We start from the raw sequence: 20,148 nt of genomic DNA, 5'->3' as shown, positions 1-20,148 counted from the left end.
CCAATTTTTTTTTATTGAAAAGTCCTTAATAAATACGTTTTTTTGTCGTACTTGACAGTCATACAGTTGGATGACTCTAATTAGTTATCAAAGGTACCAGGATTATAATTTAGTACGCCAGACGTGCGTTTCGTCTACATAAGACTCGTCAGTGATGCTCATATTAAAATATTTATAAAGCCAAACAAGTACAAAGTTGAAGAGCATTGATGATCCGAAATTCCTAAAAGCAAGAATAAAGGACAAATGTTACAATTTAAACTTTCCAATTGTCAATTTCCTATATTCTCAGCAGTAACGTAGACCATACTCGCTATCGTATGGCGTTTTTTTATATTGCAGTTGACCTGGTATATCCCTGCGTGTTATCATTATACGGACTTCAGCAACAGTGAGTTTGCTCCTTACACAAACACTACTTCAACTCTGTTACGAAGGAGAACGACTGAAATCGACACTACCTATGATTTACAGTCATAATCTTGAATTGGTTGACCAGTACGATGTGTTTGTGACTAAAGCCACTGGCGACATGTTTTCGCGGTAATCGACGATCATTATCACCATCGAAATAACATGTCGTTTTGAAGTTATTTTCCCACTCAAAAACAAACTATTCTGTAGCTTTTGTAGAATTGCGATACTTTTGTTCTTTCTGTGTTCTAAAAGAAGAAATGAAGCTGCAAATTTTCTATATGCACTTCTGTCACAAAATAAAAATATTGACAATACTTTCTCTATCATAAAATGTGTTATTGATATTTTGTATATCAACTATTAAGTGTAACGTCCGATGTTACATTGTACTGACAGCTCTGAATTTCATAATTGTTATTGAAGTAGAATTGTTCGCGTTGGTATCTTCATTTAATTTTATACAAATTTAGATTTTTTTCTTCTCGATTTTAGAGTGCAATGATACAATAACATATCTGGACCTCAGTTGGAATCATCTTCGACAACGAGGAGCAGTTTCTTTATGTTATTGTTTACAGGTAAAACGTTTTTACGAATACTAAAAATAAACCGCCAAAAAATGATTACATGGTGATAACACATTTCAAATACAACACATTTTACGACTGACAATTGACTATGTTTACTAAATTTATTCTTTTCTTTGTAAAGATGGTATTTCATATTATGATTTTCAAAACCTTACGTTTTGCATTGTTATAATAATTCTAATGCAAATACTAATAAAATGATTATGTGCTTAACTTTTTTTTTAAATTTCTTGTCCATGATCAGTCTGACTAAAAGGGAAGATATTTTAAGCCCTATGTATCGGAGGATCACTTAATTCATAACAAAGGGATATCGTTCCAAAAATGATTTATAACCTTTACTAAATTCTCTGCTACATATACAGATTTCGTTGAAGTTTTGCTCTACCTGTATAAAACTTATTTCAAACAATGCAGCACATTCTTATTTTTACGGTGATGATTTATACCAAGCCCTAAATATAGGATCCTTGAACATTGTTAAATAAACATATAATTAAAGGATACCACTTTAACACTGTGACTAGCTCTTTGAATACTGTTGTTAGTGGTATAGATATTGATTTTGTTATCGGAAAATTTGACTCATACTGTGTATTATTGTTATGATGCACATATGCACATCCTCAGTACTAATATCTGTTGATACATATATGTTAGCATTGCCCGATATATTTTGTGAGAATTGTAATTGTATTTATAGATATTTAAGTCTTAGATTCATGAAATTATTATATTAGTTGTTGCTGTCTCTGAACTAGCTGTCAGTTACTGTAAGTACTTTCTGGTCTGAACCTCGTGTCATTTTTATTGTTAGGGATGTATAAATACACCGCCACGTCCGGTCTGTGTTTTTGTTAGTTTTTCTCTCATTTGTATCGATCAGTTGAGTAAAGCCCTTTTCAATTTATTTTGATAGTTTGTTGTTATGTTGTGCTGTTACACAACTTTCCTAGGACAGGGGAGGGTTCAGCGCTCATTAAAATGGCTAAACCGGCCACATTTTTATGTGCCTATTACATGCCAGGAGCATGTAGCTTAGTGGTTCATGTCTGTCGTATTTATTTTTCGTAAATTATTTTGTTAAAGTATTGCCATAAGATTTTCACAATCAAAGTGTTGCCGATAACATCTAATGGTATACTAGTATTGATTACATCTAACAGACAAGTTTCGAGTTCGATGCATTTCCGTCAAAAATTTTGGTTATAGTAAACACTATTCATGCTTTTAGGAGCATCGTCACTTCCGTTCTGATGTTGAGCGAGTGGTTGGAAAACTCTGATGATATATTGCACGATTTTTTCGGCAAATTGAATTCTCATAATTGACAATCAGCACTGCTGTCATTAGTGATTAGGTAACAAGTCGACAGAACAAACATTATTTCTAGTTTTATTGCACGAAGAAGACGATCGCTAAGACGCCTGACGAACTTTAATAGTGCAGGGATACAGGCGATCCCCTCTCTCTTATAAATGACGTCATAAAGGCGCGCATAATTGACGAGTTGTTTCCGGTGAAGGACAAACTCGAAAGTGATATGTTCAATTAAACTTTATGTATAGTTGTCTCATAAGCAATCATACCACATCTTCTGATTTTAATCATGTATTTGAGTTTTCATTCATCTGAAGTGTTATTTTCGATTGCTCTTTCGTTATTTTATGCAATGTATCAGTAAATTCAGCATTAGCACAGTACTTGATGTCTGTTTCAGATAAATAATACAATTGAGTCTATAAACCTAGCATGGAATGGTTTTGGTATGGAAGGCTGTTATGAGATGGGCAAAACACTGTTAAACAATAGGACAATAACAGAACTAGATTTGACTTCCAACAGAATTTCTCTAGATGCATTTAGACAACTGCTCCCAGGAGTACGCAAAAATAAAACTCTCAAGATACTCAGGGTAAGTCATTGACAGTCCAACTTTTTTTTCAATATTAAAATCGAAATGATAGAGATAATTATGTGTGTCGATAACCAAAAAAGGTCGGCTAGTAGAGTGCTCAAGATTTAGGTGCAGATCTTGCCCGATAGAATAAGTACGTTTATCAAATCAGATAATAATAGTGTTATTTGAAAACGTGTGTCAGTCCTAATAATTTATGCTGTGTAAACTTTTAATTTTAAATATTTAAAATTTCTTTACAGATTGGGTTCAACCCATTAACAACAGATGGTGCAATAGATGTCTTACGCTCTATATTTATTTCCGAATCGGCAATTGAAGATTTAGACTTATCTGTAAGTGCATGTTGCCTATAACATTGAAATTGAATAATATTATTTTTATCAAATATAACCAATTGAGCTTTCTGTCATGTAAATATTATTGGCTACACTTCTTTCAAACTGTAAACATGTTTAACAACATAAGAAATTTAAAAAAAAAGAATTAAAAATACTGCATTCAGCATAAATTTTGAGAAAATAAAAGCATAAACAACATCAATAATTTCAAGAAGATGCGAAAGATGTGGTATAATTACCAATGATAAAAAGAAGTACTTAATTACAGTCGACAAATATCGTATTAAGGTGGTACCCAATACTATTACTAAAATTAATTTGGCTCGTTTAATTTTGATAAAATTTTGACAAAATATTTACTTTGACTCTTTAACAAAAATGTAAAAATTTCAAAAATTTTGAACCAAACATTTTATCAGAAAAATTACACTGGTTATATAGCAGTTTGACAAACACCAATTTTGATCACCAAGAAGCTCAATATTCCCTTCACAACACAACGTAGTTAAAACGTTTAGCTGACTTTACAGAGTTATCTCCCTGTAGTGTTAGGTACCACCTTAAAATTATTTTCGTTGTTTTGAAAATATGATGTATTATTACAGGATATTTTAGTTGATGACAGTTTTATGAAATTGCTTATTGAGGTGAAAGAAAAGAGAAATATACGCGTCAAACACGGAGTTGTATTGCGTCACGATGAAATCACGAAAGGTGAACATACAAGTGTCCTAGATACAGATGATCCAATGACAATACTGTTTGAGTATATGAAGCAGAAGAATCTTAGATTAATTGACTTATTACACAATCTTGATAGAGACCATAGTGATACACTGACGAGAGATGAATTTCAGAGAGGAATGACGGTAACTTGGTTTATATATAATACAGTTCTAACGTTGTCAAAGTTGCATTCTCGTTGCGTTTCAATCAACAGCTGAGAGAACTTGTACATTTAGTTGAAAATTTGACGATCTTACATAACGATAACACATATACTAAAATCTGATCTTCATATATTGTGATATATTTCATAAACAAAGATAGAAATTCAAATTTGATAAAAAAAAACACCTTTACCCGAACTTCAAGTATATGATGAATTGGAAATTTCGGTATACTAATGAAACACGAATTGATAGTCTTTCTAGTAATACTTGCAACCTCAAAGATTACAAAAAACATACAAGCTAGAAAATTTGAGGAAACGATAATTAAGAAATAATTCATGGCAGCCGTAGATTTGATTTCATTTAACCATGGATTGGGCATTTATATTCGAGTATTTTACTCTGAGTGTTAGCAAGGCCTAAAATACGAAATAAGTGCACAAACCATGGTTAAATGAAAACAAATCTACGGCTGCCATGAATTATTTCAAAGTAATTTTGTTAACCGTGAAAGCCCTATACACACGACACTTTTTTGCTGTTCCATTTTAACCACATATGATAATATTAGAAATATTATATAATTCTTAAATCGCTTTTTCCACCCATATATTTCCCCCCACTAATTTTATTGCATTCTGAGGCGTACAAGAAACTTTTTAAAAACGCCTGCTGTTTAAATCTGATTTTTTGTTTACGAAAACATACTTGTGACGTCACCTTGTTTCGTTGCCATGCCAAGACGATAACATCATTTCGCGTAATTTTCGTTTTATGAAATATTTACGACGAAAAATAAATTGAAATGGAATGATTTGTTTATTTTGCTTTAGAATAGAGTGAACTATATTGTATCTGACCTACATAACCTACATAAACTGTCGGTTTTGATGTCGAAAATTGAGAATACCTGGTAGTATAATTTCGTTGGAGGTAACACGGAACAGCTGGTGACGTGTATATGTGCGCTAGTGCTAAAAGTAGATATACTGTGATTATACAGCATGTACAGGTTGACGATAATTTGTCGTCATATTAGAATTGTAATTGTTTCATTATGAATATTATAACAAGTACTCTGAAAGGCAAACGTTATCTAATTTTACAACACAAATAATTATTATGTTTCTAATGCAATTCGAACTATTTTTACAATTTAAGTACCAAACAAAAAAAAAATACGCATAAACAGTCTGCATTTTTACAGAAATCTGGATTAAAGCTATACCGTTGTGCATAGTATAATTTTATGATTTTGGAATTGTGTAACGATCGATGATTTTCGAATAACATGATCTCACCTCATGTGAAATTCTAGCAACAACTATTATTTTAGCATAGATATTAAGTTAACTTCTAGCGAAACTCCTTAACTGTCAATGGTATACTATCTTTAAAGTATATTAAATGTATATAAATCTAACTATACAACCAGGTTTAGTCCATGAAAATGCCTGTGCCAAGTCTGGAATATGACAGTTGTTATCCTTTCGTCTGATGTGTTTCAGTCTCTGGTTTTGTCGTTTGTAAAGGGACTTTGGTTTTGAATTTACCTAACGTTCGGTATTTTTGTAAATTTACTGTTTGATCTTTTGATTTTTAGAGCATTGATCTCCCCCTTAGTAGTAGAGCACTGGACATATTAATGAAGAAACTTGACATAAATCAGGACGGACAGGTAGATTTTGAGTAAGTATTTAATTAAATGTTACAAGAGAAAGTAATGCCTCGTTCACACGGATATTTAATTCGAATTGAATTCGAATCGAATGCGAATCGAATTCGCTTATCGCGTTCATACCCTCTACGCGCATTGCAATTCGAATTATAATTGACGTTAGGACGTAACACGTTTCAAATGCGAATTAAACTAATTCGAATTAGTTAATGCGAATCGAATTCGAATTACGTGTGAACTCAGCATAAAAAATAATCCTAATTGATTCTAAACAAAACAGATTAAACTTTGTATAGGGAGGGACTATTGAGGTACACACATATTAAAACAAACCAAATAAATTAAAGTCAATAAGCAAAATTTATATATGTTAGAAAATGATATTACGAGACCGGTAACCTATATAAATTGAACATTCAAATTGATGAGATCAGCTGAACAGTAAAATGTACATTTTTAAAACCTATACAGTTTTATTATTCAATTATTGTGAATTTATAAAAATTCTAGCAAAATGAAAACATCCGGTACAGCATAAATTAACATATTGTTTATTAAGAAAGAGAGATGTACCAATTAGTTAGTGAGGCTGCAACGCATTTTGGTTTGAATTGTAAAGTAAAGTGTTTATCGTTAATGAGGGGAAGGCAGGTTGCCATGATAAAACAATAACAAGAAATCAAAAATAGATTAAATACTTTGGCTACCAAAAATAGTCTTTAAAAATACCCAAACACTTCTCGTTGTCTGAAATATGACCATTTTACTTTTGTCTACAGGGAATTGACAATAAAGCACAAAGAGTATCAGAGACGTATCACAAAATTGAGAATGAAGTCAAAGACAGATAGGAAGTTTTTCAAGGGATTTGACAAACTGGAACAGCTAAGAGAAGCTGTTAGATTACGAATTGCTCTTAATGTTACTAGAGAAAGCCAAAAATAATCGTTGTTTATACGGGACAAAATGTATACTAAAGTCATACCAGTCACTGTAGATCAATTGATTTTGTGGATATCAATTTTCGTGGTTAGGGGTAAACTTTTGTTTTTGTGGATATAGGATTTCCCGTATTTGCCAGCCTGTTTACAAGCCTATTGAAAATGTGTTCTTTGAGGAACATTACAATTCGTGATTTACCTTTGACGACGAAAATTGAATAATGACGAATCCAAAGTAACACATTTCCTATTTATGGAATTTAAAAAGAAAGAAAATATGGTTTGAATTTCAAATTTTATTTTAATAATAATAATAATAATAATAATTTATCACGTTATGTGATGTATAATGAAAATTGCAACAGAAGCATGACTTTTGTCGACTTGCTGTATTTTATCAGTATTATCTGACAATGTCTAGAAGTGTATTTTACATGATATTATAGATACTTATACTTCCAATTTTGACTGTTTTATGAATTGTGTATTGGCATTTCGTACTCTGGCTTGCATGGATTTTGGTATTTTTGTTGTAACCGCAAATCTTTTTTTACTTAATTGAACTATATGAAATTCATCGATGATGCATAAAGAATATGATACTAGTAAATATAATATATGATTCCTACACATACTGGATTATTTATATTAGAAGCGTATGCATGGTTTGTTTACAAGCAAAGTATATTATATGTTATGCATACATATATTGAAAAAACTAATCGAATGAAACAGCTGATTGTTATAATTACTAATTAGTAATTACCCAAATTGTTACATCCATTCTGCTCAATTGTTACGAATTTTTATTATAAATAAAATACGCACAATTTCTCTGCTTTGAGTGTTACGTTTCAACCAATGGTTGTTTTGGTGTCACGTCAATTCAACTTTCTTGCATTGGGAAAGTGTTATCCTAGATCAACGTTGTACTATATGTTACTTTAGAATTAATTAGCCTAGAAAATCTAGCGTTGCCGTCATGTATTTGCCAGTACTCACTTCTCTCGCCACAACATCTAATTCAGTTCCATTGTAATGAAGAGTTACGTTTACTTTGTTTTCATTTCTGTTAAAATCTGTCAGATTAATAACTAATGATCCTAATTCAAAACATGTGTCTTCAGTTACAAAGTGAGGTTTGGGATCAGTTGATGCAAAAACCTCCAGAATCGCCAATCTTTCACCTTGTACAGCTTGATACACAGCTTCTTTTCGTGGTTTTCCTATTTCGGCCTTTTCACCAATTCTCAAATGAATGTCAAATATATCATCACATATAGCATTTCCTTTAATTATTTGTCTTTTTCTTACCGGATGAACACCAGGAACGTACGGTATCGTAATCGCGATACCATATGTATACCTACATATTCTTGATGATATAGCTTGTGGATCATGACCAAATAAAACTGCACCTTTAAGGACACTCAGCGAACAATCATCCGGATTCACAATACGCATCTTTGGAAAGTTCAACCGCATTGCTTCTTTAACAACATGGGATTCAGCAAACCCACCAACTAACAAGATGGTATTAATGTCTGAAAGATCCTGTTTATGGAGCAGACCATGGACATGATTTACAATACATGTTAATGAACTATCAAAGAAGTTGTAAAATTGTTTTGGTACTATCATCATTTTGTCTCTTTTCAGTTCCACTGTATGTTTCATAGTTGAATTTTGAACACTTTCCGCAATTGTCATTGAATTTATTTCATAAAATAATTCATGTAGACAAACGGGTATTTTAATTGCAACGGCTAATGTCTGTTTTGGTTCAAAAACTCGCTTTTTCACTTCAAAATCCAAAGATAGTTCCAACATCTCATTAGGATACTTTCTATATGCCTTTTCCATCACTTGTTGACCAAAGAGTCTAAACAAAAACAGCTGGAACTCGCTATCAACAGTCGTGCCTCCCCATCTACCTCCGGTGGCTTGATAAAGTTCTTGTAGTGTGCCGTCAATGTGTACTTTATGTGCCGTGATATCAACTGTTCCACCTGAAATAAATTGGTTGTGTTTAAATTGTATACAACAATATAACATCATATTTAGTTGTTGTTATACTTACTTTATTTTGGATTAGATAGAAAAATTAAAAAATGAAAGACATTTGATTTTCAATCAGGATATTACAATTATATATATAATATCTCATAAATGTATAACTATGAAATAGAGAAAGACTTTGTTTCAATTGTTTCTCGTCGTTACCAAATCCAACAGTGTTAAATGCTGCATTTGGAACTTTCTCTTTATATAAACAGAAAAGGGTCACTTTTGATATAAACACGATCTAGCATATATCCTACTACTATACTGTTTAATTCGAGTATGTTTGTTTTCCCAAAGATATTCATTTAGAAATGACAAATTATACCTCCAAGATCAATCAACAGGTATTTGCTTCCTTTTCGTATGGCGGCTTGTGAATTTCCGTGTACGGCATGCTGGAATGTTTTACAGAACAAAGACGCTGCTTCTGGCTCCAGGGCAAGAGTCAGACTTTTACTTGGAATACTAGCCTACAATTGTATAAACTAAACAAAATCACCAACTTTCAATAGCGAGAAATATAAAAAAAACACTTCAAGATAAATGGCAGATGATTCAATATAAGAAGAGAAATTGTAATGTATTTTGCATTTTTGCGCCTATTCCAAGTCAGTAGCCTCTGGCCTATGATAGTCTTGTATGTTTTTTTTTTTTAATTTTAGTGCATTTATATGTTTTGGAGTTTAAAGTGACGTCCATTTTCACTGAACTAGTACACAATTTTATTGTGGCCAGCTGGGGACCACCTCCGGATGCAGGATTTTATCGCTACGTTGTCGACCCATTGTAATGTTTCCCTTCATTGACGAGTTTGCTGTCGAAAGGTACAGCTTGTGAAGTAATATTAAGTCTCAATAATAAATATAAACAAGTTGATGTGTGCAACTCAAAGATGATCTTACTTCTGCGGCTGCTTTTCTCATAAACTGCTTTGCTTTGTCACTCCATATTGCAGGCACGGTTAAAACCCAATGAATCATATCTTCTCCAACAATGGACGAACTGTCTTGGCCTTTCAATCGATCAAGAAGGTGGTTCTTTAGGAAACTGATTACTAAACCAAAAACGTCAATGGCATACATATCTTTACCGTGTATGTCTTGTATTCTGGTTTTGTAGTTAAGATCCTGAACAGGGGGAAATTTAAGAAATGTCAATTATGTATGGAGATAGCGAATAAAGCATGTACTCTATATGTAGATCTCATTGAAAACTGAGCCCTTGTTGAATTATTTTTTTATGAAAAAAAAATGTTTTTGTAGTTAAATCTTGGTTGAGTTCATTGATAGCAAAGATTATATATGACATATATACAATACCAAACTAAAATAGATAAATAAATAAGCAAAACAGACAAAGAACAACCATTTCAGACTTTTGTATTTTCCCCCATTAGCTGTGCAGTATCGCCTACTCTTATACATATAGAATACTGGTAGCAAAATACATATCATAATCAGTATAAAGATAAAAAGACGTTGTATACGATTGCCATTGAGACAACTCTAAGCAAGATACTTAATGACGAAGATGTCAGCAATTATATTTCACTGTTTGGCCTTCAAAAATCAACAAACCACATGCATCATAGCAAACTATGAAAGCCACGACATGACAATATATTGAACAAATCAAACGAGATTTCTTTTTAAAACAATAAACGGAAACGGAAAACCAATCGTTTGTACAGCAACAAACGACAACCACTGTATAACAGGTTGTTAACTTTAGACAGGCAAATTCATAATGTAGTAAGTGTTCAACTTGTCAACAAGATCATTTTAATACTTTTCAGATTACCTTTTCCTACCATGTATATTAAATGTGTCACTAAATAAACCACAACTAATCAAAGATCTTCCATCAACACTCATGTCACTTAATCACCCCCCCCCCCCCAAAAAAAAAACAAACCAAACAAACCAAAAAAAAACCCAGAGATATGACAAACGACAACTACTGACGAGGGTCCTGACTGAGACGGGCACATGCCAATGACATTGTGTGGTGGGGCTGATTAGTTTGGTTTTGGATCTCAACTCCCCCTTTTTTTAGTCTTTATCTTTAGATTGTTAGATCTGTACATAAGTGTCTTTTTATTTATTGATAAGAAAAAGACCCAATAGTACCTGTTTATTGTATAGGATAAGTTTAAACTTATTAAAGTAGAAGTAATCACTTTCCCGCGAATTTTCAACCAGATTGGCATACATCAGCTGGGCTTCATATCCAAAGGCTTCGACCTGTTTTCCTGGGCCGATCAAAATAGCTGACGGAGCCTTTGCTGATAGACCACTATTATGTGCCCACATGTTCGTAGATATCTTAAGCTTGTCAACCAGATAATCATGACGAAAAGAAAACGCATATCCTGAAAATGTTGTTCCGATGTCTAATGCTGCTACAAAAACTCTTTCTTGTGTTGGTCGCTGAAATTAAGATATTTGGATAGATCGACATTAAATGTATGTAAATTAAGTACATGCAATACAAACTTCTAGTTCAGATATCATGTTCAGGGTCATGTGTGGTCCAATGACACTTTATCGTTCTTTGTTCTATAAAATTCTATAGTACTGAAGGACACAATTGCAAGATTTTCTTGAAAAAGCTTTGCTCAAATTGGAAGAGATACAATAGTTACGGTTGTGCAGGTGTTCCCTAACAGTAGCAAAAAACGTTTTGTATATAATTTTGAAATTAAATTCTCTCCCACAATATAAAGGGAGAAAAAGCAGCTATCAAAGTTTGATGCAAATATCAAAACATGTTGAATTATTATGTTAGTCCTTCTTCGCTACCAATTTCTTTGGACCCATTCTTTAAAATTATAATTGCCTTTTGTATCGCTGTCTCTGATTTATTTAACATAATTCAACAAGTTAATATTGAATCGTTTTGTACATACTGTGAAATTCTCTGGTGTGAACATGGAAGGACGCTTAGTTTGAACACCTCTTATTGTTCTACGCCCATCATTGCCCTGCAAAATAATTCTCAATAAGAACAAATTTTAAATTCAAATTCAATCACTTTGCCTGACCAAAATATTTAAGCTCCATATTTCTTATAATAAACGCTTTTTTCAGACATTTTGACTGTGAAAGTGACTTATACTACATATAACTGACTTGCAAAAGATGAATAATTATTTCTTTTGGTTGTGTTATTTGTAAATTGAATAATTTATAGTGGCAACTAGTCATATATTGTTCACTATAACACATCAATTTACGAATGTGCGTTGTCCGAGATTTATTTATCAGTATTTGAGTTAAAATTCAAATTCTTGGAATTGTTATTGTTTTTATTATGTTGACTCTGAATGTAAATTGGTAAAACGAAAGAATATGTATTTTTTTCGACGTCAGTTTTCGATTCTTCTTGACAACAAACTTTCGGCATGAGGATGACAGTAATTGATGTATGACTTTGACAAAATGTCATTTCGTCATGTACATGTATGACTTTGAACCATTATTTCATTCCATACTTTCATTTGGTGTAAAACTTACCCTTCCTCTACCTGATGACAGGGTATTTTTGGGTAGATTTAGGTCATGTAATGAGTACGGCGGTGGAGAAGATGGTTGTGTAACCTGGTCAAGGTCTAAATACACATGGTGTTGCGGTGGTTCTACTATATATTCATATTGCTAAATGAAATGATCAAATGAAAATATTAAATTACACAGTTTTCAACAACAATGAATTTCGATTATGAAGACCAACTTGTTCATTCGAAAATTATTTTACAGTTGCAGAAATAGGACATTGATCTGGGTTTAGAGTGACAAATTAAAATTCTGTTTAGAGATAAATTTGTTCGACAAAATATGTATACTGTTCATATGAGTTTAAAGTCTAAAATAAATCTTTGAATTGTAACGAAAATTGAAATGTTATAAGTAATATATATATATATATAGTTTTGAACTGTTTCGTCTCAAACCAAGATAAAAATTGTAATTGACAAATGTCGGCTTGTCTTTCCCATTGCTGTTTTACTTCATGTACCTATAGCTTGAGACAAAGCAGGGAGCAGCAATTCTTTGAAATGTCTTTAAATAGAAAATCGAAGCCAGATCGAATTATATTTATTGATTAAAATTTTCTTGAACGATCAAAGTCAAAATTTTCGAAACCGCAGTAATTAAGATACACTTGTAAATAGGCTAGCCAGTAATAATTATTGACTTAACCAAAGTAGCATGTGGCGCGTACATAGGAAATGCTAATTCAAGGCCGAATCTAGTCATTTTTAAAAGGGGGTTTCCAACCCATAAGAAATCGCGCCAATTCCTAAACTTTGACTTCTGATTGAGTGTTAACCATAAAATTAACTATGACTATTCCATCCATAATCGCCCTTGTCAACCCAGTAAACGTATATCATGCCAAAACTGATATAAGATAATCATTGTTTACTAAAAAGCAGTAGTATCCAAATGCTATGTGAAATTAAAAAAGGCGTTTGCACCTTATAGATGAACCAGAAACTCTATAAACTTTATAATGAAAAAGAAGGAAAATGGTATATCAATCATATTCCTGACACAAAATCAATATTCCCATATGAAACTATGAAAGCGAAGAAACAACTCTTTAACTGCTGATCCTCATCTCAAAATTCACTGCTATGCCTTCAACAAGAAGAAAAAAAAACATTAATATCATTTGCAAGGCGTACAAGTTTGAGAGGAATTATTTGCGAAAAGTTAATTCTCTACATCTGTGCATGGAGGCAGACAGCGACGGGTAACAAATTATAAGTTATATGTGGCAAATGAATTTAACAAAATACCTTGTGATTTGTCCGACAATCGCATTGTAAAATACCGTTAAGTTTCTTTATCACTCAGTATACCTGCAGTTATCTGTATTATAAAATTGAGAAAGGAAATGGGGAATGTGTCAAAGAGACAACAAGCCGACCATAGAATAAACAACAGCAGAAGGTAACCAACAGGTCTTCAATGCAGCGAGAAATTCCCGCACCCGGAGGCGTCCTTCAGCTGGCCCCTAAACAAATATATATACTAGTTCAGTGATAATGAACGCCATACTAAACTCCAAATTGTACACAAGAAACTGAAATTAAAAATAATACAAGACTATTAAACAAAGGCCAGAGGCTCCTGACTTGGGACAGACGCAAACATGCGGCGGGGTTAAACATGTTTATGAGATCTCAACCCTCCCCCTATACCTCTAGCAATGTAGAAAAGTAAACGCATAACAATACGCACATTAAAATTCAGTTCAAGAGAAGTCCGAGTCTGATGTCAGAAGATGTAACCAAAGAAAATAAACAAAATGACAATAATACATAAATAACAACAAACTACTAGCAGTTAACTGACATGCCAGCTCCAGACTTCAATTAAACTGATTGAAAGATTATGTCTTCATTATATGAATATCAGGCCCAATCCTTCCTATTAGGGGTTTAGTATCATATCATCATAACATATATGAGAAGAACATAACCCGTGTCATGTCAACAACTGGTTTTTAAATAAATGTATTTAGTTCCGATGCAAAGACCCTATATGTGAATCATTATTAACGCCAAAATATGCAATCTTTAATGACCTGACAACAGTATCGTAGCTATATCCCTTCTTAATAAGTCTATGTAAAGGTTTTGTTAGCTTCTGAGGTGAATACTGACATTTGTGTGCTTTATAAAGAATATTTCCATAAAAAATTGAATGTGAAATACCTGAACATATAAGAAGTCTGCATGTTGAGCTATATTTACGAATGATGTCCTTATACCGATGATAAAATTTAGTAAATGTTTTGACTAGTTTGTGATATCGAAAACCCTTGTGTAATAATTTTTTCAGTAATACATAAATTTCTATCGTTAAAATCTATATTCAAATTCAATTACAAAAAAATATATTTCCAAAAAGACTTATCACTTCTTTTTAAAAATTTCAAAACATAATTTTAACTGTTTCCTTACAGGTTCGGGCCATTAGTCTTCGAAATGAAAATATTTTGAACATTATAATGTTCTCAATTTATTATAGCCACAGGTTTTCCCTTCAGATTGTGTATTTTCATAAGTTTGTGTAATTCACCATGCGAGTAATGGATTGAAATAAATCATCTAAAAAGTGTATTACACGAATACGCAACGGTGAAAGTTTATTTTCTCATACAACTTACATGTGCTGGTCCATGTTGTCTGTTCCGTGGTGGCAATGGAGGTGGCAATGGCGGTGGCCTGTTCTGGTTTGTTGATTCTAAATCACAACAGTTGCCCATGTCTTGTTGTTCAGTATCAAAGTATATGTATTTATTCCGTGATCTTCATTGGTAAATATGGAAAATTAAAAATGTCTAAGCTTCGAATAGCATGGTGTATATTAAATTGGTTTCTCTTTTGCAACCAGGGATTAGCTGCATATTCATTTCGGAGACTTTGTGACAGTCGATCGGTTAAAAGACTTTACCAATAATTTGTCCTGGAATCTTGCAATTATATTGATTTAAGAAAATCAAATGAAATCAAAGTACCTCGGGAAGAAAACTTTCCTCGAAGTTTTCTTGACTTTAATTAGTTAAGGGGGTGATTTTATATTCGATCTGCAGCTTGATAATGTTGACTTGTAGCATGTTAACGATTTTTAAGTTTGCCGGTTAACCGGGCAGTTTCTCATTGCCGAAACTGAAATTGAAATTATATATATTGTTTAAGGAACATTTCCTTCGGATCTTTTCTTCCCACCGAGGTATGTGAATGCCTTTACATTTGGTTTTCTGCTTGATAATGTAGAGATGTAGTGCGTAAGAAATGATTACATCTGTCATGTAGACACTTTCTGTTTGGTGCTAGTTTGAAACTTTCTTATAACATTTCATTGGAAAGGATTTTATTTTAATGATTATCTTATAAATAACTTCTCTGGAGAGGAAGGATTTTATAGTCTAGTGATTGATGATTCTCAGTTGTAGTGGGTTAGTAATTTTCGCAGCTACGGTGCAGTCACTTCCTGTTTGCCGAGCAAAGTATTTCGAATTTTTCTGGGCTTTTATAAAACGTAACGATTTTTATTTTGGTCTGTATCTTGAAAATGATTACTGAAGCGTGTCAGCAATTTTTATATCTGTCAGATTTTTCTTTTACATCTGCCATGCAGTCACTTCCTGTTTATTGACAGTCTGAAAATTCTCCATATTCATTGCATTTGTACAAGGATTTGTTTTTTGTTAGAGTTATATATTGGCTTTAATGTTTTAAGGAATGTACAATTTTGCTTTACTATTCATGTCATTCATGTAACCGCCATACCGGCATCAACTGCTTATGTATGCAACGATGTTAGTCAAGATGTGGTATTGGTCTTTTTTACCAAAGAAAATAAACTTTGTTTTACTCATTCAGAATAAAAAATATATACGCTGAAATTGCATTTAAAGAAATATATATATATAATGTTAAACGTTTACTTATTTTATTTTCATTATATTATAATAACTTACCAATACAAGTTGAACGTTTCTTTTAAAATATTATCAACTGAAATCGTATTTGATTTTAAACTTTTAAAAATATTCTGATAACCCATAATATTTATACTAGACTATGCATATTTGTATTATGTAAAACTGTGCAGTGTGTTATCTATTTTTGTAACCTTTAAAATGTACATTTATCGATACCCTGACTGAATGTAGGTAACTGTTAAGAAAATGATCTAATTGGAATGTGTTATACCATAGAAACTCAAATATGAACCAATATGTGATGTTCTATAACAAAAGAATGCACTAATCTATTTTCTTTTGTAATCCTTTTGATATTACAATGAAAACATTGAACCCTTTGGTAAAACTTTTGAAAGCGAAATCCACTGTGAACATAGAACAATATAAAGGAACATAAACACTACATAGAAAATTGCGGCAAGTCCTCTCTTAGGTTAAACTCATTGTTTTAACAAAAAATAAAAATAAACTCAAACAGTGGGAAATTAAAAAAAGATAATGATAACGAAACTTTGACTTTAAAATGTGTGACTGAAAGGAAATAGTGAGCGTCAGTTGGATATCAATTCAACTATATTTACAATACAAAAGGATAGTTTTATCAATCTTGTGATGTATAGAATTCTTTTTTTTTAATTATTATTTTTCTACTTTTTTTTTTTTTATTATTAAAACTTGAAATTTCGAAACAACTCTAAATAGATTATGATTAAAATGGCTTCGACATGGTCAACTCATGTCATTGTGCCCTTTAAAAATGTCTGAAACTGAGAATCAGATCCGTTTTGAACTGTTTAGCTAGGTTGCTTTAATGTCATCTTGTGATCTGGAGCAATTTTTAAACGGGTCCAAGTGACATAAGGGGGTCGCCAAATGGAGTCCAAATAAAGGAAATGACGGCTCCAGCCTGAATGTTAGACATAATGAGATTCGTTCTTTCTGATATATGGATTTTTACTCTCCAAAACTCATGAGCCGGTAGTGAAGTTGTGATAAAACAATGATAGTATAGGTCTTTCATGAAAAAGCTGATCCGACACATTTTTGTCTTATGTGTTAAGTATCCTTCAATGAAAATTCTTCAAAGTTGATGCATGGAAATTGGGGTTTATCTATATCTAAAAAAACAAATAGTACTTATACGTTTTTTAGTTGAATGTCTTATGTTCATATTTTAACGTTAATATAAAAAATGACCAAAAAATCCAAAGAAATGACCTTTTACCATGTTTGACCGACTTATTTGTTCTTGTATGTTGTGCTGTTACGCAACTGTCCCATGTTAGGGATTCATCGGGTTCAGCGCTCTAACACATGATTTTAAAACCCTGTCACTTCTGCATGTAGCGCTGTCCCAAGTCAAAGGCCTGTAGTTCAAGGATTTTCGTTAACTTAGTTCATGTCGGTCTTGCGAGGGCTGTATTGCCAGGCAAGGTCGTTAAAAACTTCCATCATCATGTCGGTCGTATTCATTTTTGTAAATTGGTATGTTATAAATAAGGTCGTTAGGGTTCTCGTTTGAGTTGTTACATATTTCATGTCGGGGGGCCTTTTATAGCCGACTATATGCGATAAGGTTTTTGTTTTTCATTAATGGAGGCCGTTCGGTTGCCTGTTATTGCTTACATTCACTTCATATAACCTCTTGTGGATAGTTTTCTCATTGGGAATAAAACCACGTGATATCCTCATTCTTAAGTTACATAATATGTATTGTAAAAATGATAAACTAAGCTTACATGAACCAAGATAGGAAATTATTCGACTGATGATTTACAGTTTTGATTTCTAACCTTCAGCATTTACTTGAGGCACAAAAACGCGAAATCGTTCCGAAAATAAATTTTCGACGGTTGTCCAGAAAAAATATAAAAAAACCTAAACTTGAATACAAACATTGTCCGATTTAAGTTATGAATTCCTTCTAAGACATACTTAATAAGACATAAACCATTAGACATAAAGGATCATAAAGCTTAATTCAAAGTCGGTATGTGCAATACAAATACAAACATTTTGAAGAGCTTTTGAAACCGACAGAGAACAGTAAAACAAAAACATACATATAAAGTCATGCTCACATTAATTAAACATAGAAAGCAATAGTTCATAGAGCATTTTAAAAGTTAAACACATACTGAAGTATGCACTTATGAGAGGAAAAAAACACATAAGCAAAAATAAAATACAGTAAAGATAACAAAATAATTTTGCTATGCTGAAAACAAAGCATTAACCAAAAATAATGAACAGAATTAACTGGTTTTAGCATGAGTTGCCAAACCAAGATTGAATCATGTGACATGATATTCTTTTCTTGTTGAGGTGCAGACTTTTTCTCAAAATTAATGTTATGGCTTGTCTGTTAGAATTTCTGAATGTCAGTTTAATACGCACTTGCTTTGGAAACTGTTGTTTTACTGTTATTCCTATAAATTTCAGTTCAAGCTTTTGTTTAATTACTCTTTCACTATTGCTACCCGAGTATTTGTTGCAGTCTCGTAATTGACTGCTCCATATAGACTTACATGCAAAACAGCTGATCTTTGAAAATAAAAAATAAAAAATGCTACAAAAATGTTTTTTGATGTTCATATCATGTATGTATATGTGAAATTGCGATTTAACCGGGGGGAAATTGGATCACGCCACAAAGAATAAAATGTTACGTAACCCCAGAGGTAGCCCTGAAGTCAAAACATTTGTTTCTACTTTCTGTTTGCTGTTTTGACTCGGCTGCACCATTTCCAGTAATCATAATATCCTTCCACTTTCCTGGATTGATATCTCCAAAAAGATGCAAGATTTTTTTTAAAATCTATATGTATGTTTCAATTCAGCATAAACTTTTAATCAAACAGAAAAAATGCATGAGTCCACATTTTTTTTTATAGCAAAGGTGGACTATTTGTTTCCCTCCATGTTTCCAGCCTCCCACTAAATGAAAAAAAAAGTAAAGTTTAAAATTCTGTTTCACTTTCTTTAAATACAATTCATCAGGATTTTTGTATTTTTCACATGTGGGGCTAGATGGCATTCACGTCACAGAAATATTGATATTCACTACTTTCTTATTTCAACAAAAAGAAAAGAACTACAAAAACTGATTTTATTCATATTAAAGTGGGACAGGAACATAGATATATTAAATACATATTATATGTCTCTATATATAAACAACTCGTCTAAACATCAACCCAACAATGTTAGATCTGTAAATTTGCTTTCGCATTTTTTTTGTTCTTCCCTCGCCGGGATTCGAACCCATGCTACTGAGATATCGTGACACCAAATCGCGTGCACTGTAGTCGTCCCGCTAGACCACACGACCACCTGGGCTTCATAAAAATGAAGCTGTCGGTGGCCGGGTGTTACCTTTCCACGTCAGTTTTAATCTAGCGTCGTACTACAGTACATGATATATAAGGCATGGAGATGTTATTTTTACAGATCAGCTAAATTATATATAGTAAAGGATCCTACAAATTAATGTAAGATACAGTCACAGAAAATAATTATATTTATAAGTACGTCTGAGCCAGTGACAACTCTACAACAGATTTATCCATCGGATCACCAGCAGTGATGGTGATACCTGGCTGTGTACATTATGTATATACAACTCGTCTAATTAAAACATCAACCCAACAATGTTAGATCTGTAAATTTGCTTTCGCAAATTTTTTGTTCTTCCCTCGCCAGCATTCGAACCCATGCTACTGAGATATCGTGATACCAAATCGCCTGCTCTGTAGCCGTCCCGCTAGACCACACGACCACCTGGGCTTCATAAAAATGAAGGT

General features: G+C 32.6%; 2 protein-coding genes across 2 annotated transcripts in view; one reads left to right on the top strand and one right to left on the bottom strand.

Moving 5' to 3' along the window:
- Window positions 1-6,961, top strand: part of LOC143085358 (uncharacterized) — a 37,799-nt gene extending 30,838 nt beyond the window's left edge. Inside the window, exons 8-13 of the mRNA XM_076261634.1 lie at window positions 910-995; window positions 2,728-2,922; window positions 3,168-3,260; window positions 3,872-4,135; window positions 5,763-5,848; window positions 6,617-6,961. Of these exons, the coding sequence (XP_076117749.1) occupies window positions 910-995; window positions 2,728-2,922; window positions 3,168-3,260; window positions 3,872-4,135; window positions 5,763-5,848; window positions 6,617-6,782 (890 nt within the window). The 3' untranslated portion in view covers window positions 6,783-6,961. The remainder of the gene's footprint in view (window positions 1-909; window positions 996-2,727; window positions 2,923-3,167; window positions 3,261-3,871; window positions 4,136-5,762; window positions 5,849-6,616) is intronic.
- A 128-nt stretch (window positions 6,962-7,089) lies between these two features.
- Window positions 7,090-16,460, bottom strand: LOC143085355 (heat shock 70 kDa protein 12A-like). Its single transcript, XM_076261633.1, has 8 exons — window positions 16,340-16,460; window positions 15,023-15,164; window positions 12,358-12,498; window positions 11,751-11,825; window positions 10,972-11,271; window positions 9,745-9,969; window positions 9,168-9,312; window positions 7,090-8,787 (listed from the first exon to the last, which is right to left on the bottom strand). Exons 2-8 carry the CDS (start codon window positions 15,119-15,121, stop codon window positions 7,733-7,735), a joined length of 2,040 nt encoding a protein of 679 aa, XP_076117748.1. The 5' UTR covers window positions 15,122-15,164; window positions 16,340-16,460; the 3' UTR covers window positions 7,090-7,732.
- Between the last annotated feature and the right edge of the window lie 3,688 nt (window positions 16,461-20,148).

The sequence above is a fragment of the Mytilus galloprovincialis genome, chromosome 8, assembly GCF_965363235.1.
Source record: "Mytilus galloprovincialis chromosome 8, xbMytGall1.hap1.1, whole genome shotgun sequence".
NCBI lineage: Eukaryota > Metazoa > Mollusca > Bivalvia > Mytilida > Mytilidae > Mytilus > Mytilus galloprovincialis.
Note: the sequence above shows the minus strand (reverse complement) of the source record. Positions and strands in the feature narration are given on the sequence as shown.